The following is a 12529-nucleotide window of genomic DNA, read 5'->3' as shown; positions in this document are numbered from 1 at the left end:
AGAGCAACCAAAAAAGGACAGAAATTGGAGGGAATCTGACACGTGAAAGAAGGGAGTTGCACTGGTCAAGATCCATTATTTATGGGCCATCTCCCAAGATTATTCCGCCGGCTGCAAAGGGTCAAATCAACAGAATTCAAACAGAAAGCTAGGGTTTCATCGGCTTGAGGAGTAAAATGACAAGATTCAGAAGCAGATGAATGGAAACTGAGCAGAGAACACCTGAAAAGAAGGCCACAGAGACAAGAATCCCCAAATCTATTAACTCCTCCAATCTGTGCATGTGCATGGGAGATTCGAAAAGGTCCACAAAAAGCAAGAACTAAAAGGCTGAAAGAAAGGAGATGAGATTTCTGTTTCTCACTGTGGGACAGTGAGTCTGAAGCCCAAGTCCCATAAAGTTAAAGGGACTTAAAACACCTTGGGCTTTCTACTGAAACCCCAACTTGATTACACCTTATGAGTGAAAACTATGTCCCAGGACTATGGAATTTGTCCAAGAACTAAGGCGGAAGCGTTAAAAAAAAAAAAATCCCACTCTCAAAAGGCTTCACAAGGCTTTTAAGGTGATAACCAGTATTTTAGCTGCCTGCTAGAAAATAAAGAACAGAAGAGAAAAACCATAAGAAAAAGCCCTTGCTAAAATTTAAGTTACTCTTGATTTAAAAGAAAAAGAAGAAAAAAACAAACCGATCAGAAAACTAGGACTTGAAAGAACTTCCTCAATTGTGATGAAAAGTATTTACAAACTGCATACACCTAACATTATACTTAGTAGGGAAAGACTAAATTCCTTCTTTCTAAAATTAGTTATGAGACAAGGAGGTCTGTCCTAGAGGCCTCCAGGCACAATAAGACATGAAACGGAAATAAAAGCCATAAGTATTAGGAAAGAAAAAGAAAACTGCCTTTATTCATAGACAACATGATTATTTACAGAGAAAATCCTAAGATATCTCCCCCCCCCAAAAAAAAAATACTCTAGTAGAAGTAATAATGGAATGTTTTTTAAGGTCATAGGATGCAAAGTCAAGGAACAAACAAAAAAATTCATTTCTATATACTGCTAACAATTTCAAATTAAAACTTCTAAATACCATTTATAACAGCATCAAGAGTTTAAAATACTTAGGAATACATTTTTAAAAATGTACAAGATCTATTGAAAATTATATAGAAATGTTAATACTGGTATAGATGAGAAACATTAAAAGCCATTGGTAAATGGAGAAATATACCATGTTTATGGATTTGTAGATGTTCACAATTGTTCAGATGTCAGTTCTCCTCAAAGTGACCTATAGATTCAATACAACTTAATTTGAAATCCAACAGGCTTTTGTGTGGAAATTGATAAGCTGACTCTAACACTGACATCAAAATTTTAAATACTGTGGGGCACCTGGGTGGCTCAGTCAGTTAAGCATCCGACTTCGGCTCAGGTCATGATCTCATGGTTCCTGAGTTCAAGCCCCATGTCGGGCTCCGGGCTGACAGCTCAGAGCCTGGAGCCTGCTTCGGATTCTGTCTCCCTTTCTCTCTCTGCCCTGCCCCTGCTCACGCTTTGTCTCTCTGTCTCAAAAATAAATAAACATTAAAAAAAATTTTTTTTTTAATTTTAAATACTGAGAACAACTAAAATAACCTTCAAACAAACAATCAAAAAAGAACACATTTGGAAGACTCACACTATTTAACCTTAAGACTTACTATAAAGCAATAGCAATAAACAAGGTGTGGTCCTGGCATAAAGACAGAAAAAATAGATCAATGGAACAAAATAGAAAATCCTTAAATAGATCCACAGTGGGGACAATTGATTGGTGACAAAGGTTCCAAGGTGATCCAATGGAAAAATGAAAGTCTTCAACAAATGGTAGGTAGTATAACAACTGGATTAGAGAATGGAGAAAAGAAAGGTCAACCCTTCACACACAAATATTAAGAAGGAACAAAAACTTAAATATAACATAACACAGACCTAAACATAAAAGCTAAGCCTAAAAGCTTCTAACAGAGGGGCGCCTGGGTGGCGCAGTCGGTTAAGCGTCCGACTTCAACTCAGGTCACGATCTCATGGTCCGTGGGTTCGAGCCCCTCGTCGGGCTCTGGGCTGATGGCTCAGAGCCTGGAGCCTGTTTCCGATTCTGTGTCTCCCTCTCTCTCTGCCCCTCCCCCGTTCATGCTCTGTCTCTCTCTGTCCCAAAAATAAATAAACGTTGAAAAAAAAAATAAATTAAAAAAAAAATAAAAGCTTCTAAAAGAAAATGGGAGAATATTTTTGTGACACTACGACAGATTTTTTAAGGAGGATACAAAATATATAAAACTATGAAAGAAGAGATTGATAAATTGGACTTCAGAGAAAATTTTTTTAAACATTTATTTTTTGAGAGAGAGAGAAAGAGTACACACAGGGGAGAAGCAAAAGGAGAGGGAGAATCTTATTCAGGTTCCACACTAGCCCTGAGCCTGATGCAGGGCTTGATCTCATAACTGTGAGATCTTGAGCCAAAATCAAGAGTTGGATGCATAACCAACCGAGCCACCAAGGTGTCCCTGGACTTCAGAAAAATTTAAAACTTCAGCTCAAGTGTTAAGAAGGTGAAAAGGCAAGCCACACCCTTGGAGAAACTATTCACAATACAAATTTCTCACAAAGGATCCTTATCTAGAAACACAAACAACTCCTATAAATCAATAATAAAAAGACAAACTCAGTTTCAGAAAACAAAAGACTTCATGCACTTAAGAAGAAAATGACCAATCAGCCCATGAAAAAGTATTCAACATCAGGGAAATGCAAATTAAAACCACAAGATATTATTTTATACCCACTAGAATCTCTAAAATTAAAGAGGATAAACATACCAAGTATTGGCGAGGATATGGGATAATTGGAATGTTCAATACATTGCCCGTGGGAACACAAAAATATGACCACTTTAGATAAACATTTGAGAGTTTCTTAAAAAAATTTTAATGTTTATTTATTTTTGAAAGAGAGAGAGCGCCCATGCGGGCACGTGTGCACAGGAGTGGGGGAGAGGCAGAAAGAGAGAGGGAGAACTCACACACGGCGAGATCATGACCTGAGCCCAAGTCAGATGCTTAACGGACTGAGACACTCAGGCACCCCATACATTTAAGAGTTTCTTATAAAGTCGAACATGTATCTCCTTTATTATCCAGCAATTCCATCACTACATATCTACCCAAAGGAAATGAAAGTGTACATCAACAAAAATGTATGTATAAGAATGGGCATAACAGCATTATTCCTAATAACCAAAAATAGGGAAGACTCCAAATGTCCATCAAGAAGAGAATGGGTAAACACGTTCTACTATGTTTATATAATGGAATACTCAGCAATAGAAAGGAATAGGATGCTGACGCACACAATGACCTGGGTGGATCTCAAAGAAATTATGCTCTGCGCAAGAAATCAGACACAAAAGAGAACATACTATGTAGTTCCATTTACATAAGCTTCAAGAATAGAAAAAACTACGGTGAGAAAACAAAACAAAACATCCCATTTGTTGCCCCGGGAGGCTGACTGGGAAAGGGCAGAAAGGGAACTTTCAGAGTGGTGGAAATGTTCTTTATTTTGGATTGGGGTGTTGTTTACATGGTTGTGTGCATTTGCCAAAGCTCAAATTCTTCACTTATGATCTGTGCATTTCACTATATGTAAATTTTACCTCATTTATTTTTTAAAAAATTAGGGATGGGAAGTGGAAGAGGAATAGAATCCTTTAAAGGAGAATGAGACAAAGATTATAAGAAAGGGAACATGACCCTTAAATTTTTAACACATTCAGGGGCAAACTAAAAGGTTGGCCCCAAGGCAAAAATCTGAAGCACAATTTAATAGGCATGAACGAAAAGAGGCAAGAACCAATTCGGCTAAAATGATGATGAAGAAAATAAAACTCAGTGCATATGTTAAATCACGAGATTGTCAGATTTAGCAAATGTATTGAATCTGGCAACCCAAAGCAATAGATCCTTAGAAACAAAACACCAGCCCGCCCAACATAAAACAATTTTCTAAAGCATCTTCTACAAAATGCTCTTTTTATAATTTCCATGTTAGAAATTCTTACTGAGTATGAACTAACTTATACCAGGAACAGCCAAAACTTATCCTTACCTTCAGTGAAGCTCCCTGTTAGGGTTATTACCACAAATACTTTCCCTTCTGGCTCCAGATCCACCTAGAAAGAGAAAAGAATTGTGTGTCATATTCTAATTGTAAAGTATTTTTTGAGGGCCTCAAATAATTCTTTACAAAGAGGTCTATATTGTGCAAATCACAGCCATAAATCAGACCTCAGCAGTCTTTCATTCAACAGTAGGGGAATAAGAAACAAGTGCACAAGAAACTACAAAGATAAAAAAGCAAATCTAAGAGAAACAGTTCTTTCAATAAGTTTTCCTGGTCTTGAATTTTATTCTCTTCCATTTTGGCTCCTTGTGATATTATTGAGAAGTACGCAAAAACTTGGTCACTGTTTCTGAGACATTCCTAGCTGACGTCAGGGCAACATTTTATTAACCCACATGGCGGGTGTATGAAATAGAGAAACAATGGCAACATACAAGGTAATGAACAAATGTGGCATAGTCAGTTGCAACCTTTCCTTTTAGGAAGTAAAAAGTAGGAGAATACTGTCTCCATCTCTACCATTTTCTCTAAGTGTAGTTCATCTTCAGGAAGCACCAGGGAAGGCAATTCAGGAGCTTTGCATGCACTGCTCTTGCTCATTCCCGGAGCGTCAACATCCTTTAAAGCTCTTAATCTATGCTCTGAGATATCAAGACATCTGCTCTGCAAACGAGGCAGCTTGCAGTCTCCCAGCTAGGTCTCATCCTCCACACACACTCGGGTTCCCAAAGACCCTCATGCAGCATGCCTCTGGATTTGGGCAGCGCCCTCTAGATCTGCTCTGATCACACTCAGTCCAGGTAGACAGGCTCTGCCCTCTCCGTGCTGCGTGCTAACCTTGAACTCCCCAAGAACACCTCTGGGCCTTGGACTGTGAGGTTCTTCTGGCCCCCAATATGTGAATTTACAGCTGTCAAAATCTTGTCAGATTCAGCCATGGCTCCATTTCTGCCTTTCACTTTTCATCTGAGAGAGAGAGGTCCAAAGAAGCTGAGTACAGATACAGCTGGCCATTTTTGGTAGAATATTACATTTAAAGAAGCTGCAAATCGTATGGTATCGTGTCCAAACTAGGCAAGGACATGGCCTCCAGCCTGACTGCCCCAGCTGGTTCAGGTCTCTGGGCAAGGTCTTTAACCACCCCAAGCTTCACTGTTCTCATTCAAAAGTCAGTGACATCACTATTCAGCATTTCTGGCAGGGCTTCCACCAGATGAGCTCAAAGAGCCTTGACAGTGCTATTTACTGTTTTTACTTTGTCACCCATTGGTGACAAAGACTGGTGGAAAAAATGCATTGACCTTACATATTTTTTTAATACCACGCTCCAATTCCATACTTTTTCAAAATAAAAGATGCCTGTTTTGCTCTGACTCAGAAAGTGTCACCTGTACAACAGCCTATTCTTATAAACCTCCCATTCTTCTGCACAAAATCTGCTGTCACGGTGTTACCACACATCACCCCAGTGTTCAAACCGGCTACTTACCTCATGACTACCGCTTAGTTAACAATAACCCCTTAACTATCTTAATACCACTTGTGAACCTTTATGGAACAGTTCTGAAAATAGAGCTCTCTGGAGAGATGACTAAACAGGATGTCAGTCTCTAATTGTCTCCACTCTCTGCCTTGACTTGTTTCAAGTCAAAAATATGTTATTTTTACAAGCCACTCCCTCATCTTCAATATAAAGGCCTGGCAGAAAGCACAGGCATGCACACACATTCAACTCACAATATAAACTGCTGCTGGCATAGAAGGAGCTGCTGCCAGCCTCCAGACAGACAGACAGACTGCCGGGGCCGCCTCTGAGATCCTGCGGTCCACGGCCAGCCCGTAAACTCCCTGCAACACTGCCCTGCGGGCCCACAAAGAAGGCCACTCCACCCCCACGGGCCCAGAGCTGCTCTGACAGCCAGAGGTGCCACCACACGGAATCAGGAGCCCTCACAAGTAAAACGGGTTTGCTTCCTCGTTTTACTTTTGACCACTGCCACCGTCACCATGGAAAAGCCAGCCTCAAACACCAGCGTCAAGCCTAGCCCAGCTAAGACCCCTGACCTTAGAAGAGGGCTTTACAAACTACTGGTCCACCATCAGTCTGACAGGAAAACAATGGCGTGGGTTGCACACAACAGGGACTCTGCAACAGAAGATACGCGCATGTCACACAGTAAGGAAAAGTGCTATGCTGTGAAACTGCTGTTTGCGGTTTCATACGCATGTTTAAGAGTATACTGGGTTTTGGTGTAAAAATGTATCTCTCTCCAAAAGCAGAAGTGTTTCCACCATTAGTTTCCATGCATTGATACTAGTCTTTCCTCTACAGCTACGGTGGCTATTTTCTCTCCAGGCAGAACATCCATTCCAGCCTCCCGGAACAGCACTTCCGCTTGATTTGAGAACTATCCCTCCCTTATGGTGGTCCAGATGGTACAGCTGGGATTCTACTCCTAGTTCCAGATTGGACATGTGACCCAGGCCTCGCCAGTCAAGGCACTGAATTCTTCCAGCCACGATGGCTGGCCTGGAGCTGACACGTACCCTATAACCAATCATCTGAGTAATCACTATTCCCTACCCACAGTAACTGGCTCAGGTGTGGGCACAAAATCTAACTGGGTCCAATCAGGAATCCTGGATCTATAAGGAAGAGACAAGATCTCACTTCTGCTGAGCTTTAATCTAGAAGGACATAAACTTGGGAGTGTCTGGCACCCTTCCTGTCACCACATTGGGCTAAAGAGGGAAGCCAGTTACAAAGAGAAAGCCGACAGACAGAAAGAGACCAGGTCTTATTGTCATTTACATCCTTAGATCAAGCAAGGCTTGATTCTTCTGGACTTTTCAGTTATCTGAGCCTGTAAATTCCTTTTGCTTTGGCCAGTTTGAGTAGGGTGTCCTATCATCTGTACCCAAAAGATTATCCAAATTGGCAGCCAAAGAAAATTAGTCAACTATTTAAAAACAGTTATCGCCTCCCCTCTATACCTTCAAACATCCATTTTACCCCTACAATCTGATCCTCTGCCTCCTTTTGGCATCGAAACAGCTTCTGCAACCAATGACAAATACAAAATACAAACAAACAAAAAAAAACAAAACAAAAAAAAACCACTGTCAAATACAAAGATATGTGTTTTCATGTCCATTGATTTCTGCAGCTCTGATCCTCTTGACAGCTTCCTTCTTTATGATTTCCTTGCTCCTTATTTCCAGGGCACCCACTTTCCTCATCTTCTCACTGTTCTCTTTCTCTCTCAGACTCCTTTCCAACATATCTCTCTTGCGCGCACGTGCGCGCGCGCGCACACGCTTCTTTCCAGCACCTCTTTCTCTCTCTCGGGTTGCCTTTAAACCATGTTAAGCCCTCTGTTTCTTCCTCTGTGTTTCTTCCTCTGAGCCTGCTTCGGATTCTGTTTCCCTCTCTCTCTGCCCCTCCCCCATTCACATTCAGTCTCCATCAGAAATTATAAAAATTAAAAAATTAAAAAACAACTCAAAACTCATCCTTATAGGAAGACCTTCCCAGACCTTTTATTTTTTTCCCTTTGAGAGAGAGAACGTGCATTCACGCGCACGAGTGGAGGAGGGGCAGACAGAGAGGGAGGGAGAATCTTGAGCAGGCTTAATGCCCAGTGCAGAGCCTGATGCAGGGATCAATCTCACAACCATGAGATCATGACCTGAGCTGAAATCAAGAGTCAGATGCTTAACCAACTAAGCCACCCAGGTGCCCCAATTTTCCCAGACCTCTCCAAGCAGTTGGACAACTTTGCACCATTCTAGACACCATTGCTAGAACCCACATCATGCTGCAGTCATTATGCCCTGTCCCTTAGAATCTACCTTGAACATAAGAGGACTGAAACATTCGTGGAACTAATGAGTAAATAAGTTAACACAAGGTGAATATCCCAAGCTCCTTCAGTAGCTTCCTACAAGGCATGGTTTTCTCCTCCTTCCACATTCAGATCAGTTTCCTCCAGATATGCTTTAATTTCTCCATATACCCTTAAAAAGAGAACATCGGCCTGTAGGTATGACTGGGTCCTTAAAGAGGAGAGCAAAATAACATCAACCTTGATCTTGTCAGTGACACTGTCCATGGCTGATGCAGCTACAGACTGCATGAGCACTATGAGAAGCCCTAGTGAGCCAGGTTGAGTTTGCTATCAACTAAAACCTCTGCACCTCTTCTATGTGCCATCAGCCTCTGTTTCCCACATCCTGTGTAGTGGTTAGGCCCAAAATCCTAGGAGCTTCCTATTTTCTCCCTAGAACTACAGTTTGTTCTAGGCCCCAAGGTTTGCTACATCCCACATCCACTTGGTTCAAATAATTTTCCTTCTCAGCTTTATGGCCTCCAATGTCAGGCCATGGGTTAGCTATGTCATCATCTAAAGCACTGAGAGAATGTCCAACAGAAAAAGGCTGAAGCCAGAGTGTTAGGGAGGCTTCACATAGAAATGGATGCATTTAGCATTCTTTCTGTAACAGACATTCAGGGAGAAATAACTATACTAATACTTCTCTCCAATAGACCACTTCTGTGGGTAGAAGGGCACTCCTGGGCGCTGTCAAAACTCAGAAAGCAATAGACTTTTCTTTTTGTTTAATTTACATCCAAGTTAGTTAGCATATAGTATAACAGTGATTTCAGGAGTAGATTCCTTAATGCCCCTTCCCCATTTTAGCCCATCCCCCTTCCCACAAGCCCTCCAGTAACCCTCTGTTTGTTCTCCATATTTATGAGTCTCTTATGTTTTATCCCCCTCCCTATTTTTATATTTTTGCTTCCTTTCCCTTATGTTCATCTGTTTTGTATCTTAAAGTCCTCCTATGAGTGAAGTTATATGATTTGTCTTTCTCTAATTTCCCTTAGCATAAAACCCTCTAGTTCCATCCATGTAGTTGCAAACGGCAAGATTTCCTTCTTTTTGATTGCTGAGTAATACTCCATCATATATATATATATATATATACACACCACATCTTCTTTATCCATTCACCCATAACAATGGACTTTTTAAAAATGACATTATAATGCACAAATAGTATTAATTCAACAAATGGCGCTGTAACCAATGGATGTCTATATGCAAAATAGTGAACTTCAACTCTTACATTGTAAATTACACAAAAATTAACTCAAAATGATCACAGACATAAAGAAAAACCTAAAAGTTTAATACTTCAAGAAAATACACAAGGGAAAGTTGGGAGGATCCTGGGTTAGACAAATTTTTCTAGATATGAAACCAAAAGCACAATCCATGGAAGAAAAAAATGACAAATTGGACTTCATCAAAATTAAAGTTTCTCTCTTTGAAAGACCTGCTCAAGAGTATGAAATATGAATCACAGATTAGGAGAAAATAGTTGAAAATAGTATAAAACAGATCAGGAGTAAATCCTATATCTGATAAAGTATTTGTATCCAGAATGGAGGACTTACAAAATTCACTAATAAAACGAACAATCTAACTTTTCAAAGATGGGTTTCATCACTTCATGTTTCACTGAAGAAGATATACAGAAGGCAGATAGGTACATAAAACAAGTTCAACATCATTACTCATTAGAGAAATGCAAATTAAAACCACAATGCAATAACAATATATACCTCTTAGGATGGCTAACATTGAAAAGTCCAACCATACTCTTTGCACAAATACAGAATAACTGGAATTCTCACACACTATTGATGTGACTGTACAATGGCACCATTACTCTGGAAACAGTTTGACATTTTCTTAAAAAGTTACACAACACACACACCTCCCATTTGATCCGGCCATTCCACTCCAGGTATATACCCAAGATTAAAGACAGCATATGTCCATACAAAGACATGCACACAAATGCTCACAGGAGTTTTTAAAATGTGGTATAGCCATATACTGGAATAGCATTCAATAATAAAAAGAATGAACTGTTGATGCATGCAACAGCATGGAAGAATACTGAATGAAAGAAACCAAACAAAAAAAGAGTACATTCTGTGTAGAAAAGGCAAACTAATCTATAGTGACAGAAAAGTGATCAGGGGTTGCCTGGGGGCAAGGGTAAGGAAAATAGGACAAGTGATAGGGAAGGATTACCACGGGGCATGAGAGTACCAACACAATTAAATGGAAAAAGAATATTCTTTTTAACTAATGGTGCTAGGACAACTGGATATCCACATGCCAAGGAATGAAGGTGGCCTGTACCTTATACCATATGTAAACATGAACTCAACGTGGATCAGAGACCCAATGACAGAGTTAAAACTATAAAATTCTTAGAAGAAAGCATAGGAGTAAGTTTTCCTGACCTTGGGTTAGACAATGGTTTCTTAGGTAGGACATCCAAGTGCAAGATATGACATCAAGTACAAGAATATGTACAAGCGACAAAAAAAAAAAGTGATAAGTTGGACTGCATCAAAGTTAAAAACTTTTAAGGTAGGAAAACAAAGAGTCTATACCTCACCACCCAGATACCCTTTCCCAAGGGCCGCTCTCATCAACTTTCCCCTTCGAAGCCTCAGCTGGCTTCCCAGTGCCTTCAGAATAAAACTCAAGCCGCTCCACCTGGCTCTCTGGGCTGCCCGGGTTCCCTTTCACTGGCTCCACATTAATTTATCCAAACCTCTTTTTCAAGCTTCCATTCTTTAAACCTGCTCATCCAGTCAGGCCTGTCTCCTCACCACGGCTTAGCCGTTCCTTTGCTCATGCTGTCATCTCTGCTTGGAAAGTCTCTCTTCACCTAGCCACTCATTCAAACCTTTACTGAATTATTCCCGGGGCTGGGATTATCTCCAGGTGTTCAGGATTTCCCAAAGTAGCTCCCTAGGGCTACAGGTGGGATATGGAACCCAGTGTACCTGGTGAAAATGAGCCAGCCATAGGAGCAGAAGGAAAGAACTTTTCCCAGGAAGATCTTGACATGAGCATTGATCCCTCTAGTCTCAAAATTCCTATCTTGAGTATTATCTGAATACTTACCTATGCCCTTGAACAATTAGATAACATTTCATATACTTATATCTTGTCACTTGCAGTAAGTCTGTAAGCTCCACTCCAGCAGGATCTGACACTTTTATGTTCCCCAAAGGGCCTAGCAAAGTTCCTTGAACCAAATAAACACTCAACAAATATCTGTTGATTTAGTCTAATGAGTTGAATTGGAAGTTGCATTTGATCACCTCAATTTCATCACCTATAAAATGGGAATAATATCCCCACATGCTATAATAAACATGAGAGAGCACTTCACAAAATATAAAAGCACGCCAAAATGACACCAAGGCATACCAGTAGCGTGTGGAGTTCATGGGCCCACGGCCTAGGCATCCTGCTCTGTTTGCTTGATGTTCCCACTAGATCTCTAGGATCCCCTCCCTCCCCTCTACACCCCTACCCTGTGTTTGCCTTCCCTTGGCATCACTTGGCAGAAGCTGAACAAGTCACTTACATCCCGACTCTGTCTCCTTGGTCATGAAATGAGAGGACTGTCTAAAAACCTTTCTAGCTCTGATGTTGCATGATTCTAAACAGGCTTAGATAAAAGCCTACACACAGGACTCAACGGAAACACTCATTTAATTAACTGGTAATAATTTACAACCATTTCCCTTCACAAAAGGCATTAGAATTGATCATAGACAGGAACCTTCTGTCTACTTAATATTCATCTTGTCCTGGGATAAGCAGAGGGATCTAGCATATTAAAAGAAAAAAAAAAAAAACAATCCTTTATTTGGGCAAAAGTAGAAGTTCACCTAGACTCTGGGCCTTGAGCCAAACATCTGTGAGATTCAGATTTTTGGCTTGGTGGCTTGTTTCTATAACTTTTCTAAGTCCTGCTGTCTAGCGATAAGTAACCACCTAAAACCGTGATAAAGTATTTCACAATTCTCTTTCAGCTGAAACTATCAGGCTTAAGAATGAAAGTTCATATCTCCAACAAGGAAATATACAGCTGTGTTCTTTAATAATACAAATAACAGCTACTATGTCTTGAGTTTATCAATATGTAGGAGCTAAGTGTCTGACCTACATTGTTTCTCACCTTCACCACCTGCAAGTATCACCACCACCACTATACGGACGGGAAAAATGGAGGCTCAGAGAGGTAATGGAATTGACCAAGGTCACCAGCAGTGAAGGCCAAGACAAGACCCAGATTCAATGAAGATCACATACTGGTTCCATAGCAGCCTGTCTCAAGGCTGCAATGTGTGACGGCATCTGTCTATGGGTTACCGCAGGCTTACCCCTTGCCTTTTGCTCCCCTGATGCCAGCTTGCCTGTGTTTCTGGCATGGTAGGTCATCACATCACCTGTCTCCTTTGGGAACTCACGC

At 40.7% G+C, this 12529-nt stretch overlaps 1 protein-coding gene across 1 annotated transcript in view; it reads right to left on the bottom strand.

Moving 5' to 3' along the window:
- Positions 1-12529, bottom strand: part of PRKCH (protein kinase C eta) — a 234702-nt gene that overhangs the window by 162734 nt on the left and 59439 nt on the right. Inside the window, exon 2 of the mRNA XM_040477332.1 lies at positions 4160-4223. Coding sequence (XP_040333266.1) covers positions 4160-4223 — 64 coding nt within the window. The remainder of the gene's footprint in view (positions 1-4159; positions 4224-12529) is intronic.

Source organism: Herpailurus yagouaroundi, unplaced genomic scaffold (genome assembly GCF_014898765.1).
Source record: "Herpailurus yagouaroundi ecotype Mexico unplaced genomic scaffold, PumYag 141, whole genome shotgun sequence".
In the NCBI taxonomy this organism is placed as follows: domain Eukaryota; kingdom Metazoa; phylum Chordata; class Mammalia; order Carnivora; family Felidae; genus Herpailurus; species Herpailurus yagouaroundi.
Note: the sequence above shows the minus strand (reverse complement) of the source record. Positions and strands in the feature narration are given on the sequence as shown.